Source organism: Colius striatus, chromosome 9 (assembly GCF_028858725.1).
Source record: "Colius striatus isolate bColStr4 chromosome 9, bColStr4.1.hap1, whole genome shotgun sequence".
Lineage (NCBI taxonomy): Eukaryota > Metazoa > Chordata > Aves > Coliiformes > Coliidae > Colius > Colius striatus.
In genome coordinates this window covers 24,528,721-24,547,819 of record NC_084767.1, presented here as the reverse complement: position 1 = coordinate 24,547,819, position 19,099 = coordinate 24,528,721, and the positions used below count along the sequence as shown (strand labels likewise).

The following is a 19,099-nucleotide window of genomic DNA, read 5'->3' as shown; positions in this document are numbered from 1 at the left end:
GTGAGTTAAAAAGCAAATGGGAAAGGCAAAGACATACAGAGGCAAAAGAAAGACAGGGGAGAAAAAAGCAGTGTTCATCACTATTAACATTGACAGAACTGTAGAAGCAATTGCGGTGATATGCAGAATTTCTCCTGGGGTTTGGAGGAAAAGGTGGGGTTTTGGTGGTTTGTTTTTGAGGGGTTCTGTTGAGGTCTTTTTATATCTTTTTATATTGTACTCTTCAATGCAGTCTCCAGCTGCCTCCCTGGGCAGACGGAAGCTGAAACCCCAATACCCTGAGACAATGCACTTCCACTTTAGACATAAACTTGTGCCTACACAAAAATGCCTACAAGAGGCACTTAACTTGCAGTAGATTTACTTTGAGCAATGATGAGCCATAAAGACTCATCATTTTCTGACAAAAACAGAAATACAGAAAACATTCTTTTTAATTTTTTTTGCAGGTAGAAAAGAATATCAAAGTCTATTAACATATAAATAAAACAACTCCTCTGAAATAATAGTTGATTGACTCACTAGAATTTTTGGAATAGCAAGTCTAACTTTTATCACCAGGATCATTAAAAATATCGACCCATTTGAAGGGGCTGAGTCAGACTACATTCTCAGCTGATGAGAACCACCACAAAGCTTCAGGGTAGATCATCTACTATTGGAGCTATTTACACTGAAATTGGAAAAAAGTCTCAAATTCCTTTAGCAGCCTGAGGACCTGGTCCGGAATTCCTCAAGTTCTACTTACCACTAACCACTGCAAAGTATGTGCCAAAAACAGATGCTATGGAACAGTAACAAAACACTTTCTTGGAAAGATGGCAAGTGGTTAATAATGACCTTTAGATGACAAGAATTCTCAAAAAGTGACAATGTCTTCATACTCAGAGGCTATGCCCAAGATGAGACTAAGAGGTTGACTAGATTTGTTGCCTATATGGTTCAAAAATCTCAGAACTGAGCCACTGAATAAAGATCCTCTTTCATGATCTTCTAGATATTGCCTACATTTCTGTATAGCAAACAAGCACAGCTGTGACTTTTCTCTGTCAATATTATTCCTATCATTAAAGCTGTTCCTTTCCTGAGGGCTAGGACCAACAGAATTTGGCAGGGAGTGGAGAATGTTAGAGGCATCTTTGATTGGCAATGGCCAAACCCTCTGCTGCTCAAGTCAATAGATTGGTATTGATTTAAGCCACAAGATTTGGCTGCGTTAACTTTAGCAAGTTGATCCTGAAATCAGTGGCAGCTAACAAGCTCTTCCTCACTCAGGATCAGACACTAGTACCAGAGCCAAAGATGCAGTATCCATTGTGTCGGACCATTACAAGTTAGCTTGAAAATGAATTATAGGACAGCAATATTGCAAAAGACTGGTTTTAATAATAGTGGTTATGTTCTATTTTAATATCCGTCTAGGACAAGACTTAATTTACAGCACAGATGCAAGAAACTTCCAGTTTTCTGTCAAATCATTGTTTGTCCTAATGGAATGCATGTACCATATCACCTTTAAAGATGTCTGCTATAAGCCAGAGACATACATTCTTAGCTTTCCCCACCAGGAGATGGTAAAGCTATCACTGCTTTAATTATGCAGTATCGTGGTATTAGTTCACCCCCAGGGCGCACACAGCACTTGAGTGAAGCATGGAAATTTCGAAGCGGTGTTATAAGAGCAAGCAAACAGAGTAGCTGGCATCATTTTAGGGCTGAGCAGAAACAAACAAACAAAGCCCTCACAAAGGCAAACGAAATGAAATCATTTGGGGAGATGCATATTCCTTTTCCTACTGTGGCTACAAAGGTAAGTTTCGGCAGTTACCACAGTATGTCATGTGAGGTGGCACATGCCACTTTATGTCTCAGAAGTGCTACAGTGATGGACCTTTCAGTCTTGGCTTTCCTCTCTTTTGTCCTGAAATTATCTTCTGCCACTATTGCTGCTAAAATTTCTTCTATTGTCGCTTCACACTTGTACCTCTCTTCACCTACTTCCTATTTCAATCAACTGTTTCCAGATGCTGGGGCACTGCACGGCCAAGTTAAATCTCTGTTGCTCTGCAGCTCGGTGCACTGATACAACAGATCTGTCACCCTGTTGACAGACAATGTAGGCTGCACATGCAGAGAAGTACACGGGTATAAAAAGTGCTCTGTCACATGTTGGTATGTGGCTATTCTGCTTCTTGAGACTAAATATGAAGTCTAAGCCCTCTTCCTTCAGACTAAGAGTTCTGTAGTGTAGAGCTCTTGAGCTCAGCCATCTAACTTTGAGCAGCTAAAACTGCTGCTCATCCTTTCATTACCTGGTGTGACGGTTTCAGAGATGGGGATACTCTCCTGGTCGTCCTTGACCGAGTAAACGCTGACATTGTACTCCACGCCAGGGTTCAGGTTTTCAAAGGTGCAAGTGGTCTGATCTGCACCTACTACCTCCTCCAAGGTAGAGCCTTCCTGCCCATTGGTAGGAGCAGTGGTCACTCGGTACCCACTGATGCCTGAAATACACATATACCAGTATGCAATCATCTCAGTCTGTATTCATTTACACCAGGGCTCAGCACAAACAGCTGAAGCAAACACTTCACATTTTACAAGAGATATTGCCACCCTGAGCCCAGCAGGCAAGAGGTTGTTTTGTTTAAGCACCTCAATATGAGTTTCACAGGAGGTAGCCAAACATAATTTCAGTTTCCTTTGAGACCTCACCAAACAGATAATCTCACAAGATGCCAAGAAAAAGATACATCTACTGACTGAGAGTAGGGTTTCCAAAAGCCTTCAATCCTTGTTTTATGGAAGTCAATTGTACAGCTCCCATCAGCTATTGTGAGACTAGAGTTCATCTTGAACACTTTCAGAAATCCCATGCTTTACTCTTCTCTATATCATGAACTCATTCTTCACTACCAGAAATCTTTCTGGTCCGTTTTGCTTTCCTTCTTTTAGACTTTTTTTTTTCTTTAAAACCTGAATAAATCATTCAAATCCCTAAAACAGTTGAAATACTTAAATATACTCACATTCCAAAGTAGTATTTTATATGAAACGTAAATCACAAAGAGTCCTATGGCAACCTATACTTAACTGTGAATTATAGCCTTGAATATATCTAGAAATGTGCACATTTTTCCTTGAATTACTCAATAGCAAGCTGCCCATCAAAGCCTCTTTAATGAACTGCAAGGCACTGTAGAACAAACATTAGCATTCAGGTACAACAGGAGGCTTAAGCACAGTGTGAGCTCGCACAGTTACCTGGAGTTGTGCTTCTGTCCCAAGAAACCACCAGTATCCCAGTATCAGGATTTGGCTCCAGGCGCAGGTTGGTTGGTGGAGATAATGCTGCAAGTGTTCAGACAAATGGGTTATTTATAGCACTGAGAATCACCCTAGCTCCCTCAGCATCCCTCCTCCCCAGATCATCTCCTTACCCTTCAGAATTTGCAAAAAAATATCAGCATTTTTTTTTTTAATGTGATTTTTTTATGGCCTTGTGTTGCATGATGTAGTGCTACTGTCACCTATGCAACAGAAAGAAAAACATCTTCCAGACCACAAGAGCAAAAGACTAGAACTGACTCCCAGAAGACAGCCACTCCGGGGAGGAGTACAGGGGAAGCAAGCAGAAGACAGAATGATTGTGGAAAAGCAAAGGTGCCGTACGTGTCGTCACTCTCCTGATGATGGGAGTCTCTCTCTCCTGGCCGTCCATCAGGACTGTGAGGCTGTAGGTGTATTCCACTCCAGGGGTCAGGCCAGATATCACGATGCTGCCAGAATCAGAGATGACCTCCCGGGGAGCCTCTCCACCTTGGCTCGGGCGCACACCCAGCTGCAGAGAAGTAGCAAAGTTTGTTTTTCAGCCTCAAATGCTCCTATTCCAACTATCAGCATCCAGACTTACCACCCAACATGACTATCATGGGTCTATATGCTTCATGCCAACTGTTAATCATGTAACATGTTTTAGATGTCTCCCTGATGGAACTTGACCTGAAGCCCAAAGGACATGCTACGACCCAGTAAGCAGCACATGTTGTGCATCTCTCCTTTGTGCTACTATCTTCACTGTAGTCCACAATAAACACCTTTAAGCTGTCCTTCCTATCACAACAAAACAGAAGGAAAAAGAAACATGGGACTTCAGTTTCTCCTACCTTGAAACCAATCCTTGGGGCTGGTGTCCAGGTGATGACAATAGAAGTCTCAGTCACTTCTGTGTTAAAAGCAGGAATGGATCCAGCAGGCTGATCTGTGAAGTGAATTGAGAGAGTTAGAGTTTAGCTGCTGCTGATGGACCCAACAGTCAGAAAATCTGACCTGCTGCAGACTGAATATCAAGAGGTATGCAGTAACTGCTGAACCACATTATTTCTGAAAATCCAGTTGTCATGGTTTGACATGACAGCCTTTTCTGGTAAGGGGGAAGGGGCTGTAAAGATGGCTCCTGTAAGAAGCTGCTCAAAACACTCCCCAGCTCTGAGCCAGATCCGCTTCGGGGGCTGAGCCAATTAAACCTCCACAATCACTTTTTAAGAAGAAGCCAGAAGAGGAGGCTTCTTCCTGTTTCTTACTTCTTTGGTCCCTTCTTTTTTTCCAGCTGATGGTGGTGCAAGGAGTTGGAAAAGTGAGAGAAACAACCATGTGGACTCCAAGGTCAGTAAAGAAAGAGAGGAGGAGTTGTGCTGGAGCAGAGATTTGTTTGCATTTCTTTAAAGACCTTGCATCAGCGGTAGATACTTATTTTGATAATGACCCTGTATCAGGGGCAGAGACTCATTTTGCTAAAAACCCCAAGCCAGGGGCAGTGATTTTCTTCATTAAAACTATGGCCGGAGGAGGCCGTGTCCTGTAGGAGGGACCCTGTATCACTTCACTACAGACCCCAAGCCAGGGGCAGTGACTTTCTTTAAAACTATGGCCAGAAGAGGCTGTGTCCCAAGGGAGAGACCCTTTATCACTATGGCCAGAGAAGGCCGTGTCCTGTGGAAGAGACCCAATAGTCACAGAAGCTGTAACTGTGGGGAGGAACCCATGACAAAGAAGCTCATTAAAATTATGCCCAGAAGAGGCCATGTCCCAAATCAGGGACCCTGTATCTGCAGAAGCTGCAACCGTAGGGAAGAACCCACACCAGAGCTATTCACCAAGGACTGCGTCCCGTGTGAGGGACCCTGTAACGGCAGAAGCCGCAGCTGCTGGGAACAACCCACACCAGAGAAGTTCATTAAGGACTGTGTCCCATGGGAGGGACCCCGTGTTGGAGCAGGGGAAGAATACCAGGAGTCATCCTCATCTGAGCAGAGAGAGGCGGCAGAGCCCATCTGTGAGAGACTGACCACATCCCCCATTCCCTGCCCCCCTGAGCTGTTGAGGGAAGAGGAGGTCGAGATATCAGAAGTAGTGAGCTGGGTCCAGGAAGAAAGGAGGGATGGGGGAGAGAGATCTTAAAGTGCTGGTTGTAATTTTCACATCATCCTACTCCCTTTTTGCTTTTGTTCTGTTCTGTTTCCTGTAGGTAGTAGAATAAACTTTCCTACTTTCCTCTCTGAGTAATGGAGTCTGTTCTGCCCGGAACAGCGAGCCCTCCCTGCCCTTGTCTTAATCCACAACAACCTTGCTTATCTTTTTCCTCCCATTTCGCTGGGGCCTCTGCCATCCTAACGAGGGTGGGAGTGAATGGAGGGCACCGAGTGAGAGACTGTCATGGTGCTTCTTTGCTTGCTGGGCCAAACCACGACATTTTTGGCACCCACCGTGGGGCATAGTATGTGGGGATTGGAGCATTGGAGATTAAATTTGAGATAAGGATACTAATTTGGAGTGGTAACAAGCAAAACACAAACTGTGCTACTGACTTATGAGCTCTTCTGTGGTTCTACCTCTGGTGAAGGGATGAGGGGTGGATTTTTAACACCTCCTTAAAAATTTATTTGGGAGGGATCTGACGGATTACTTCTATCTGCCGCTGGACTTGACAGACACAGTACACAAGTGGTCTGATCATAGCCAGTGCCTTTGCTGTTCCAGAGGAAAACAAAAATATTGAACTGGGCTTCATGAATTCTCTGTGCATCCAAACCCCAAGAATTAGGGGAATATTGGTTTTGGCATGGTATCTGAATAATTCCTCAAAACCCAGCTTTCTTTCCATCACCCACTGTATGCCACTCAATCTAGCAGAGCACTATACCCTTGTCTGTTATCCCAGATAGGACCATCTCATCCCTCACCAATATCTTCAACTCTTTTAAAGTCAGTAGAGTGAAGGAGAACTCAAAGTCAATCTGAGGAACCTGTGGTCTCATTGATATCTATCTGGAGCATCACACAGAAGCCAAAGCCTTTGTGTATCCCAGAATCTGAATTGAACTTGTTATTAATGAAAAGACTTGGTTTATTAATCTATAGTCTTAAACTGGACTGCTTTCATCCAGATAAGCTAGAATTCGAAGGCCATATTCATCCAAGACACTCTATCATATCATAATTGAGAAATATTTATATATCATAGAATCATAGAATGGTAGGGTTGGAAGAGACCTTTAGAGATCATCTAGTCCAACCTCCCTGCAGAAGCAGGTTCACCTAGATCAGATTGCACAGGAATATGTCCAGATGGGTCTTGAAGACCTCTAAGGAAGGAGACTCCACAACCCCTCTGGGCAGCCTGTGCCAGGGCTCCCTCACCTGAACAGTGAAATAGCTTTTTCTTATATTCAAATGGAACTTTTTGTGTTCCAGCTTCATCCCATTACCCCTTGTCCTGTTGCTAGCTACAATAGGAAAAAGGAATGTCCCAACCTCCTGACACCCACCATTTAGATATTTGTAAATATTAATAAGATCTCCCCTTAGTCTCCTCTTCTCCAGACTAAACAGCCCCAGTTCCTGCAGCCTTGCCTCGTATGAAAGACTTTCCAGTCATCTTGGCGGCCCTGCGCTGGACTGTCTCCAGAAGTTCTCTGTCCCTCTTGAGCTGAGGACCCCAGAACTGGACACAGTACTCCAGATGATAAGGCTGTCTATCAGCAGAAAGTACTTTGCCAATGTCAACAGCATTATTCTGATTAGAAGTTTGAACCTTTATTTTAACTTCACACTGTTCTAAAAGAAACCGCATTCTCTTTCAAAAATAGGATGTGGTTCTGGGCTTGGATGGCTTTGAATTTTGTTAGTTTATATGACTGCTTCATCATTATTTAAACAGTGAATCTATTTGATCTTTTTAAAAGCTTGTGTGGGTTCTCACAGAACTCCTTTTCCTCCCAAAATTTGCTTAGTATTTCTTCCAAGCCAACAGCACAAGTACAGATGACTGAAATGTGGAATTAAAAAAAGAGAGATAGAATGCACTGTCTGTGTCGGTTACTGTGACTGCAGTTGAGCTGCCTTAGATAGTACGGTTGGGCTTGAGAAATGACTGCCTTCAGCTTTATACTAATGACAGACTAATTATTCCTTGCCCATTTTAAGGGAGCTGTTTGCTTTCCTAGATGTGTCTTGCCAAGATCAAACAACTGGAAAGATTAAAAGAAAAATTAAAAGTAAAATTAAATTTATCATTCAGCTAACAAAACCTGAGGTACCAGTACTAAGTTCTCCCTTTTGTTTTTAATCAACAAAAAGCTGAAATACTGAAAGGTTTTTGATGCAAATAACTCTTTTTTCCTGTCAAATAGTTTAGAAAGAAGAACAAGACATATTTCCCAAGCCATTCTGATACTTCAAAAGGCTTCTTCTGTAAACCAATTTACAACAGCCACTTTCAGGACAAGTTCAGAAGAAGGACCAGGGTGTTGGGGAAGAGGAATATGTGCCTACTGTACTTACGAGTTGTGAAGACTCCAGTCTCTCTGGCACTTTGCAAGTTGTCTTTAACTGCTACAAGGTATACAGTGTACTCGGTGCCAGGCTGCAAGTTCCTGAGAAGGTACTTGGTGGCAGAAGGTCCCACATTGTAGGTCCTTGGTTGACTTCCTCTTGTGGGACCTGCAGTCAGCCGGTATCCTGTGATCACAGCACGGGGCCGCGTCCACAACACTAACACTGAATTCTCCGTGGTGTTGAGAAACCTCAGGTTGGTAGGGGCATCGAGCTCTGAGGAACAAAAGCATAACATACATCAAGCTTCCAGGCGAACCTCTCCTTCACACCTATTCCCAAAGCATGTTCCCTACTATGCAAGAAACATGAGTGTACAATGAGGTTGTTGATCCTGTTTTTCTCACTTAGGGTGCAACAGTTGGAAAGACAGAATTGGGGAACAACGAGACAGATGAAAACAGAAGTGAGATAATTATATCCATGCCTCAGTGCTACCCAGGAATACACCCCGGCCAGGCAGGCCTGTGCCACACGTGCTGTCCCACAGAGGTCAGGCTAACAGCTGAGGCGAGACAGATGAACCCAACTGCATTCAGGAATTTCCACAGTTTCTCATGAATGCTGAGCATTTTTTTAAAATCAGCTCAGTTTACCCTTGTCAGCATAAGAACGGAAACCTAACTTTAGCCTTTTCTCGTTAGAAAGATTTCTTCTTGTAAATCTTTGCCCAGTCCTACTCCCTGCCCTCTCGAAATCCCTTCCCAAAACAAAACTCCCCCACTTTCGTCATTTTTTAAGGTAAAAATAAATACCAGTCAGCAACTTTCTGCAGAAAACCAGTTCCTAGATCTACTTAAAAATAATCCCACTGTTGAACTGACTACACAACAATTCTAAGCATGCTTGTATCTCCCATGGGGCTCACACGACAGCTCTTTTTATCACTGGCCCTGGGAAGCTGCTGTGACTGATAACCCAGAAAACTACATAAACAAGAGGCTGAAGCAACACAGCTTCTTCAGCACTATGTTGGAGTCCAGAGAATGGCAGAGATATCACTGCCTTTGGCTGAGACAAGATGAGGCTCAGAGGGGGAAAGATACTTAGGCAATTTGCCCCCACAGCAGGCGGGGTAGCATTGGCTGCAGCAAAGAGTTTATAGTGCCTACATGGCAAGACTCCCCTATTCTAGATTCCACTTATACCTTGAAATTAAGAGCAGTGAGGAGAGCTTCCATCAATGCTCATTTTGGATGGCAAATGCTTTTATCTCCCCCCAAGGAAATAACATTTTTATTATAAAAATTGTTTTAATCACTCTCCCAGTTATTCAGTGGGAAGTAGATTTTGTCCCTTTTGCTTTCTCCCTTTTTGAGGAGAGAGGGAAAAGGAAGCGAGCATTTCCTTCTTCCATGACTTGCAAAGATGAGGGAGATAGTTCTAAAAGACAAAGGATTAATATGATCCTCCATAGGCCCATTTCCAACCCACAGGCTGAGAGACAGTTTTATCTCTTTTTGATACTAAGATCTATGCTAAGTCTGAGCTGACAACAATTGTATTGCCCTCTGCTTTGTTGCCTAGAGTCAGTTCCTTTCTGCACAGTTTAATTTGCCAGCTCTATTAGGTTTTTATCACTTCCTCTCCCCACACTAAAGGAAAAAGGGGAAGATTAAAAAGCCACACACACACTCAGTTTGTAGATTGCTTTTTAACGGAAGGCCAAAAAGAGAATCACATGTACACCGTGGGAAGAGACTTTTGCTGCAGAATTTTCCTTGGGAACTCTGAATTATTTCTGTTTCCCAGGACTTTCGATTACAGGATGCAATTTATGTGAAAACTTTCTGAAATGCGGTTTAGGCAAAGCAGTTAAGCAGATGATCAAAGCCTATGGAAAATTATTCCAGACATTTTTAACTAGCCCCATACTGCCTGAATCAAAAGTCTATACTCAGATGTACACCTCTGTGTGTGGACTTCCAGAGGAGCTCTACACCTAGCCAAGGCTCCTGAAAACAACCACAAAAAACTATGGATCCAACTGGGAAGTGAACCCTCCCTGTTCTAAATGTTTCCAAGACAGATTAGACTCCTAAGTTGCATTCTTGCTTTTGAAAACTTTGGTTGAAAAAGGAGGGGGAGTGTTCACACAATCTATGTTATGCTCAAATCAGATACCTATGTCAAAGGACAAACATAAGGATCTCATTCACTCTGCACAGACAAGAGAGAATGGTAAGAAGCAGAGGCACTAGTCATGTCTCCTAGGCTTTATGGATATAAGGAAAGTCTATTTTCTCAAACAGCATGGCTATATTCACAGATTATCCCATTTCCTTTCCTTCCCTCTCATCTTTATAAGAGTAGGGCTGGATTCTCAAAACTTGCTCTAATTTACTAAAAAGTATCATAACAGGAACAGACCCACACAGCTGAATTTTGGTCCTTTGAATAATCCGATCCAGTCAAAGAACACCGCAAACACCAGGTCACCCTTCTATTGCCCAATAAACAGGATCTGTTCAAATGAATGACATCCCAGGTTCTGTCTGATCTGCTTCTCTTGGATCAAAAATGGAGACAATAAACCTGAAGCCATGATAACTCCTCTTCCACCTGATGGTATCTTGTGCAGCCACTGCTCCTCTCTTCTCTGCTTTTTACTTTGCAGAAATGCAATGCTTGACAGACTGTGTACTTTGCTTGTCATCTTGCCTTGCACTGGTGATGTGCTGCACTGCCAACAGATCACTAGCAATCCTGTGAGACCTTTCCTAAAAACTATATGCTCCTCACGGCTCTTGTCAACAGTCCATTGAGGTCTCTGCAATCCAGTTCCCTAGGTCTCACTGAGATGACAGGGAAATTTCTGGAGGAGTGAGACAGCCTGTGGAGAGCCGGGCTTGACCTGACAAAGCTCAAATGCAGTCCTTTTAAAGGCAAAGCCTGTCCTTACATGTGCATGCAGAACTACTGCTGACACTAGAGCCAAATAGGTATGCAGCTGTCAGAAAGGAGACAGAGATTTCCTGAGCAATCTCAGCAAGGTTCCCAAGTCATGCTGAAAGCTGCCCTAAGGTATCCTCCAAAAAAAAAAAAAATGGAAATTGCAGGCTGCCATCTGAGCTGTAAAAGAACTGCAGGGCCCATCAATTCTCAGTCAGTAATAAAAAAGTTGAATTTGAGCCATACGAAATTGTTTTAAAGTGCCATGAGAGTTAAATTCCCACTGGAAAGCCCTGGAGGAGGATAAATCTGCTGAAGAGATCATTATTTGATTGAATGAATTCCCAGCCCTCTCATCCTAGTTATGGGATACCTCCTGGGCTATAACTGTTGCACTTTAAGTGCTCTGTTTATATATTTCTCTAAGCGACAGAGAAATATGCACTTCAAAAGGTTGAAAAAAGCATAAAGGAAAGACACTTACTGGTGGTTTGCTCTCCAGTCAAAGGTTTGCTCTCCCTTCCCTGGCTCACAGCAAAAATTTTAAAGAGGTATGTTGTTCCTGGGAGCAGGTCAACAACTTCAGCAAAAGAGCTCCTTGTGACAGGCAGCCTCTGGCCATGTTGGCCAGGGCGATTGACAGGGATCACTTCCACTCGATAGCCAGACACTTGGCTCTGTGGTGGAGTCCACATGATGGTGATCTTGATATCAGAAACCTCTACGAACTGCAGATCTTTGGGTGAAGGAATTTCATCTGTAAGCAGAGCAACAGAACAGTGTTAGAGAGCATCCTTAACAAGTGTCAGGAGAAGCTATATGTTTACTTGGAAGGAAAAAAAAAAGTTAATTTTGGGTGAACAATGGCTAGCCCAAGAATATTTACTGAATATTTACTGGGTGAAAAAAATATCCTCCAGGGGTTGGAAACAGGAACCTTCTTTAAAATTGAAAGAGAGTATTTTCAAAACACATGGCATGTTCTGAATGTCTGTAACTTAAAATCCATGTATTGTAATTAAACAAGGACAGGAGCTCATCTGCCCTTACTGTAGTCAAAGACAAAATCCAGTTCCCTCTGTGTTGGTCCAGTACTGAACCCTTAAATTCTTACATTCAAATGAAATGTCTTCAGATTAGGAGTGATAATGCCTCAAGGTTAACTCACGTACATTTTTGGAAGAAACAGATGCCAAACCATAAAATCACTGAGTTGAGTTCATTCCTGGTATATTCCCATTTGCAAACACATGCTTGCAGAACATCAAATTCCACTGCTACCACATCAGATCCTAATTCTTTCACTGTCCTTTCTTTTGGTTTGGCTGTTCAGCTCAATTGGATAATTAAAGAACCCTGAAACTAGCAGTTTTTTTAAATTGTGGGTTCCTCAAGTTTAGATCACATGGTGTTATTTTGGCACATCCATGGTGTTATTTTGGCACATCAATGAATGCTGAGCAATCTCCCATCCCCACTGACTGCAATGGAAAATAATGGTTAGGGTTGGAAGAGAGAGGGAGAGAGTCAAGTGAATTATTTGGATTTCTGTTGCGGCATCTGAGTACATAACCTGAAACATCTGCAGGTCAAATACCAAGGCAAAATGTTTTACCAGACTCTGAAGAGGGTGTCTTAGCAGAATCCTCTTAAGACAACTTAGGAAACTCTGATCGCTCTTTTCCATAGACACATGCAAACCCAACCTTTTGACCTGCCTGCACTCTGATCCTTAGGAAGGGCAGCCCTATTAATGCAGAGTGGTGGCTTGACCATGTCAATTCATAAGGGAGCATGACTTTACTGGAGAACTTCAATACCAGTGACATTTACAATTAAAAAAACATAAGAATGATGACAAAACCCAAGATCGTGTCCATTTAATCATTCATTTAGCTATAGCAATGCAAGCTTGCATTGTCATTTGACTGCACAATAAAAAAACAACCCAGTGACTGACACTCAGAGCATGCTGACCATTACCTGTGTGGGGCACGCCTGTGGTTTCCTGTTGGATGAAGACAGGAGTACTCTCCTGATTTTCTTCCACTGCGTAGATGCTGATGTTGTACTGAACACCTGGCATTAAGTCACTGAGTGTTACAGAGGTTGCAGTGTCAGGCAGGTTGAGCTCTGTGCTACTGCCTTCCACAGAGGGTGTGTAGATAATTCTGTAGCCTAAAGCAAGAGAAGTATATAAAGTCCTCAGTCACAATCAGTAAACCAGCACAAGGAACGTCAAAAAGGACAGCTAAATTATCTCTCTACTGAGGTTTCACAAAAGCAGTCCTAAAGTTCAGCAGGACATGTAGCTTGCCTGTGTTTGCATCCCAACTAGACACTGCACACTCATAATGCCTTACAAAGCGTAATCTGACCTGGATTAGAATATATCTGAGTTTTGATATGTGGATTTTGGTCTGTAGAGTTCTCATGCTTGTTATTCAATGGTCTGCATGACAGATTCAAAGAGAAGGTCATGGGGCTTATTTTTATTTAACAAAAATCCAGAGGGACTTGTTTGGTATCCAGCCTCATGAATTGCTTGGTTCAGTGAAACCAAGGAAATACTAAACTCCATCTCTCTCAGACTGGGCCAAATGGTGCACTACTCCTCGGTCTGACTTACACTTAATTTTCTTTTTTACCTAGATTTCAGATTCTTCCAATAGTGCAAAACAGATGCACTCCAATTGGACAAACCTGTGATTGGAGCCTGTGGTCTGCTCCAGCTAATGACAATTGATGTGTCATCTACACTTTCCACGGTGTGATCAGGAGGTGCATCAGGAGCTGTTTAAGGGAATAAACAGAGGACAGCAAGTGTGACGACAAGATGTAACAAAAATTTATTAGGCAAACAATAAAATCAGCTTTCAGAATGCAGCAACACCCACCCACACATACCTGTAGTCTGAGAAGTAGACAGGATCAGATTCTGCTCTCCTTCTTCAGAGATCTGATAGACATTAACAATATACTTGCGACCAGGAAGTAAGTCAGGGATGTTGACAGAAGTGGCTGTGCTTGGAAGATCTAAGGAAGACAGGAAAAAAATTGCCTTAGCAATTCCATCTTCTCACTCTCTCTCCAAATGAAATAACTGAGGCCTATGTTCTAGTCTGGTCTGAATCAAAGTCTTCCTGCAATAAAACAGCAATTGCTCTGAACTGTGTCTTTAGTCTACATCAGAAAAGCTGTGTGGAGAGTTGGAACAGATCTCCATACTAAGCAACAGACACCTAGGACAACAAGGCTTGATGTGTGATACGGCAGGGCCGCTTGAGCTGCAGCCCCCTGCACCCTGCTGGCATTTAGCAATCTCAGCTGAGCACTCACTTCATACCCTGACTGTTGCATTTTCAACATGGGAATACATGGAAAAAGCTTTCATATGAATAGATTAAGTGGAAAGACTGACTCATGAGTGGAGAAGAATGACATTATGAGGGCTGGTGAGCTTCTCTCCCTGCTTCCTTCCCTCAGATGTCTACCTACATGACAGATGTAGCAAATTTCCCATGATGCAGATCCTTACTGGCCAGACTGAAGCCAAGCATCTTAAGGGAAACTGGAAATTGGTTTCCAATTGGCCTCTGTCCATAGATACATGAGCTCAGAAGCTGCTTCACAACACAGCTCAGCTGGCTGGGCTGTGTGCAGATTAGAAATGTGGTGAAGTGCTGGCACTTCCAGTGTAAGCTACATCTGCTCATGAGTCCAATCCTGTGAGTTCAGGGGATCAACTGTCCAGGGAGAATTTTTAAGTCAGATGACTAGTGCTTTTTTTCTCATGTTGTTCTTCTATCATATTCATGTCTGAAGAGCCTCAAATCATAGAATCATAGACCCATAGACACATTACAGTGGGAGAAGACTTTCAAGACCATTGAGTCCAATCACTAACCTCACACTGCCGGGCCCATCACTAAACTAAACCATATCTCTCAGTACTTCACCTACATTTCCTCTGAATATCTCCAGGGATGGTGACTCCACCATCTCCCTGGGCAGCCCGTTCCAATGCTTAATAACCCTCTCAGTGAAAAAGTTCTTCCTGATATCCAACCTAAACCTCCCCTGGCACAACTTTAGCTCATTTCCTTGTGTCCTGTCATTCATTCCTTCGCAGAGAGTGATCATGTCTCCCCTCAGTCTCCTTTTCTCTAGGCTAAACATCCCCAGTTCCCTCAGCTTCTCCTCATCAGACTTGTTCTCTAGACCCTACACGAGCTTCGTTGCTTATCTCTAGACACACTTCAGCACCTCAGTGTCCTTCTTGTAGTGAGGGGCCCAGAACTGGACACAGTGTTCAAGGTGTCATCTCACCAGTGCTGAATACAGAGGGACATAATCACTTCCTTGTCCCTGCTGGCCATGCTATTTCTGATAGAAGCCAGAATGCCATTGACCTTCTGGTCCACCTGGGCACACTGCCGGATCATTCGTGTTCAAGTAGCTGTCAATTAACACCCCCAGGTCCTTTTACCCCTGGCAGCTTTCCAACCATTCTACCCCAGGCCTGTAGCATTGCCTGGGGTTGTCGTGGCCCAAGTGCAGGACCCAGTACTTGGCCTTGTTGAATCTCATACAATTGGCCTCGGCCCATTTATCCAGCCTGTCCAGGTCTCTCTGAAGAGCCTTCCTGCCCTCAAGCAGATCTACGCACCCACACAGTTTCATATCACCTGCAAACTTACTGTGAGTGCACTTGATCCCTTCATCCAGATCACTGATGAGGATGTTAAACAGAACAGGCCCCATGGGCAGATGCACAAATCCTTGCAAGATACTGCTATGACCAGCTTCCCAGCTTAGCTGAAGCTGACACATTATGAAAGATGAGTAAGATCTGATCCAAACAAAACAACTGACAGAGCAGAGTGGAACAGACACCCTTGAGATGACAAGTGGCCAAGAAGGGTATTTGGGAAAGATTTCTCTGTGTTCATTCTGATAGAAGGACAAAAGTAGAGCAAGGGAAATTAGCCACGCAGCAGGTTTGAAAAACAGATTTGGTTCTTTTTTCACCTGCACTGTAGCTTATTTCAGGATGCTGTGGAAGGCAGTAAATTTACACGATTTCAAAAGGAAAAGACTGGACACATTCATGGAGCTGAAAATAATAAATGTACCTACCCACAGTTATTATAAATCCACCACCCTTGGCTAAGAGAGTTTCTCTCTGCAAGATCCTGAGAAACTCTTCTGAGAGGGTATTGCTATATACTTGCCTTGTTCACATACTCTTTCTTGAACATGAATTTACAGCCATTGATGGAGAAAGGACAATGAACTAAGCAAGCTTTTAATCTGAACTAGTCATGCCACTCATATCCTAATTGAATCATACTGAAAGACAGAAAGATCCTCTACTTACACTAGCTATAGTGACTACCACAGAAAACAGCGATGTACAGTTAGCAATGCTTTGGTCTAGTAGACTCAAATATTGTCTCACCAAGATACTGTGGCTCATCACCCTCCTCGCTCAGCTCATACTCAACACGGAATCCAGAAACTGTGTCAGAAGCAGAAACCCAGGAGACAACAAAGCTGTTGGCTGTGATTTCAGTGACCGACTCTGAAGTAGCAACCTCGGGAGGAAGAAGAGTTGTCTCTCCTGAAACAGTGTTACCTACAAGAGAGAAGAAAGTGCAATTTACCATTGCTCCTTGTGTGGTAACAATACATGAAACAAAAAGTTAGGTGAAGGAGATCAGGTTTTTCTGGATGTCCCACTGTTCATCTTACTTGTCACTGCAGTGGTGCTGGTTGTGGTAAAATCAAAGCGGGTGACTTCTTTGTGGCCGTATCGCTGAACACTGATGAGCTGTCCTTCATATATCACACCGGGCTTCAGGCCTGAGATGGTGTAGGAGTTCTGGTAGCCAGGGATGGTGGCTTCCTTCCACTGCCTTCCAGAATTTTTCTGCACAAACAAGGGCACTCAAACAGTGAGAGATTCCTATCCTGCAAGTGGAGGTATCTAGTGATCTAACCCACTACACAACCCACACTACCAAGCACTGTGGTATTCAAACACAAGTATGACTTGGATGGCTAAAGTACAGATGGAATCAAGTAAAAGGAGATGAGTAAATGATGCCAGGAAGCAGAACGAGTGACATTTTGGGCAATTAAGATTTACTGCAGTAAACTGAAAACCAATCTAGCTTTGGACTGTTTCCTTTGAAAGGAGCGTTATTTGTAATACAGAAACTAAACTCATTCCGTTATAAAAAGTGTAGTAAGGCATGAAGGAATGTCTGGAAATGCACATTTGAAGGCTGTTCATGATAGCACCATGATCTGAAAACAATATCCAGAAGAGTTCTTCCCTTCTACTCTCCATTTGAACTGTATGGGAAGCTCTAAAATAATGCTCCATCCTCTGAGGTTTGTAGTCCAGTGTATTAAAGTCCATTTCACTCAGGCCTTGATCCAAGATATACTGAAGTCAGTAAAAAAACTGAGTGCCTTTAATGGCTTTGGATCAGGGCCTTTATTATTCTCTTAATAACAGGCATCATCAAGGTACTAATGTTCTATCATTAAGTGGTCTTTTGTGAAGCTGCACTGAGGGGAACTGTGCAAGTTCAACAAGTTGTGTTGAGTAGCACAACTCATCTGTATCGGTTAAACCAAATCATTCCTCAAATATGAATGAGCCAAGAGGTAGCGGTTAACCTGGTTTGGTTTACATTTTAGAGAAGACGAGAGACACTGTTGATTTAATCCTATACTAGCTGTTTATGTCTTCATATTCTACTCCTTTTTACCTCCTCATTAATAGTACATAATCTATCCCAATTGTCTCTGGATACACACAGGGGACTCAAACAATGCCTCATAGGATGAAGAAGCTTCCACAAGGATTTATGTTACGTTAAAATGAGGAAGGATATAAACTTGTCTGCTCCCTGTGCCAGTGCTTTAGTTAATAAGATACTTCATGAACACAGTGACCAGTAATGTTTGGGCAGAAAAATATCAAGTACTTATACAGCATGGGTTGTATTTGATCCTCAGAGTAATGACTCAACAGGACAAAGACACTGAATTAGCAACTAAAGTTTGCTGAAAGTCTGTCAGCCACTTCTTTCAGACACCAGAAAAAAAAAGGCCAGGTCAAGTAGTTTTGATGAATGAATGATGATAGCACTCACCGGTCTCCAGCGCAAGATGTACTTGGTGATGTGAGAACGTTCAGGAGCATTCCACTGGATGGGGTGAGAGTTTGGCTGATTTGCACTCTCTGTGATGATCACCTGAACAGGCCCAGATGATCCTGAAAAAAAAAGAATTGCCACTTTTAACATACTGGAGATGTTTTTCCTCTATCTTCTTTGTGGGGTCACCAAAAAGCCAAAAAGTAGAGTGGTTGAGTAGTCTTTCTATCCTTAATGCCTCATCACTACTTAGAAAACTAGTGAATTAAAATATATTCTGTGGGGGAGTTAACATGCACTGTTTTGGTTAATTTCTCCTGACTTATCAATGAAACAGAAAACCAGAGTAGCCTACTATAGAAAAAGTCTGCAAAGTCGAGTTGTATTATTCAAAGACAGTGAGCTTCTCAGCCACTAACTGCTTTCATCAATTATTATCTTCTGCAATAGGAGCAGGAAAATAGGTGAGAAACGTCTGCCAAATCCAGGTCTAATCTTGTGGCATGGTGAGGGCAGATCCCTGATCTGATCTTGAATACGTTCTGCAGAGACACATTAGTGTTTTATCATTTTAATAAATTTCTTAGTTGATTTAAAACACAAAATTTTCACGAGACTGTAGAGCACTTCATAGGTAGGGAGGCATGTCTTCTGCACACAAACCACACCAGAAGGGATGGTGGAAGTCTTGAGATAAATTAGGCCAATAAACTCATGAAAATACAAGTTGAGCAGTGCTCTAACACTTGCAACTACCAATTGCATTTACTTAGACCAGGCTCAGGTGTATTTTCCCTATAAAGCTCTCCAGTAGAGAAGGAAAGGTTTTATGATCCCATGGCTCTCCCTTCAGTGTCTCTCAGTCCTACTGGGGAGATTTCATGAAACACTCAGCCGCACTGTCCTCATGCTAGATCTCAAAAAATCCTAGCAAAGAACATTATGGAATCTGTGGGGAAGTGTCTTGTTTCAGCCATTAAATACCTTCACCCTCCCTGCAGTGCCAGTATTTCTAATTATAATTTATTTGGATAAGGTGTAACATATATACATGCTCCATATTTAGCAAACCTGTGACCACAGACAGAAAATTTCAAAGCTCATCTAATCCCAAATCTACATTCAAAAACATTAGATTTGGT

The 19,099-nt window shown here is 42.7% G+C and overlaps 1 protein-coding gene across 5 annotated transcripts in view; it reads right to left on the bottom strand.

The window, feature by feature from the left end:
- The window catches only part of FN1 (fibronectin 1), a 58,475-nt gene that overhangs the window by 21,463 nt on the left and 17,913 nt on the right, over positions 1-19,099 (bottom strand). For all 5 annotated transcript variants that reach the window (XM_062003003.1, XM_062002999.1, XM_062003000.1 and 2 more), the window contains exons 13-24: positions 17,955-18,076; positions 16,540-16,717; positions 16,247-16,423; positions 13,693-13,821; positions 13,489-13,578; positions 12,769-12,963; positions 11,270-11,542; positions 7,843-8,109; positions 4,167-4,261; positions 3,673-3,841; positions 3,265-3,351; positions 2,313-2,504 (exon numbers count right to left, since the gene is read on the bottom strand). In XM_062003003.1, coding sequence (XP_061858987.1) covers positions 2,313-2,504; positions 3,265-3,351; positions 3,673-3,841; positions 4,167-4,261; positions 7,843-8,109; positions 11,270-11,542; positions 12,769-12,963; positions 13,489-13,578; positions 13,693-13,821; positions 16,247-16,423; positions 16,540-16,717; positions 17,955-18,076 — 1,974 coding nt within the window. The remainder of the gene's footprint in view (positions 1-2,312; positions 2,505-3,264; positions 3,352-3,672; positions 3,842-4,166; positions 4,262-7,842; positions 8,110-11,269; positions 11,543-12,768; positions 12,964-13,488; positions 13,579-13,692; positions 13,822-16,246; positions 16,424-16,539; positions 16,718-17,954; positions 18,077-19,099) is intronic.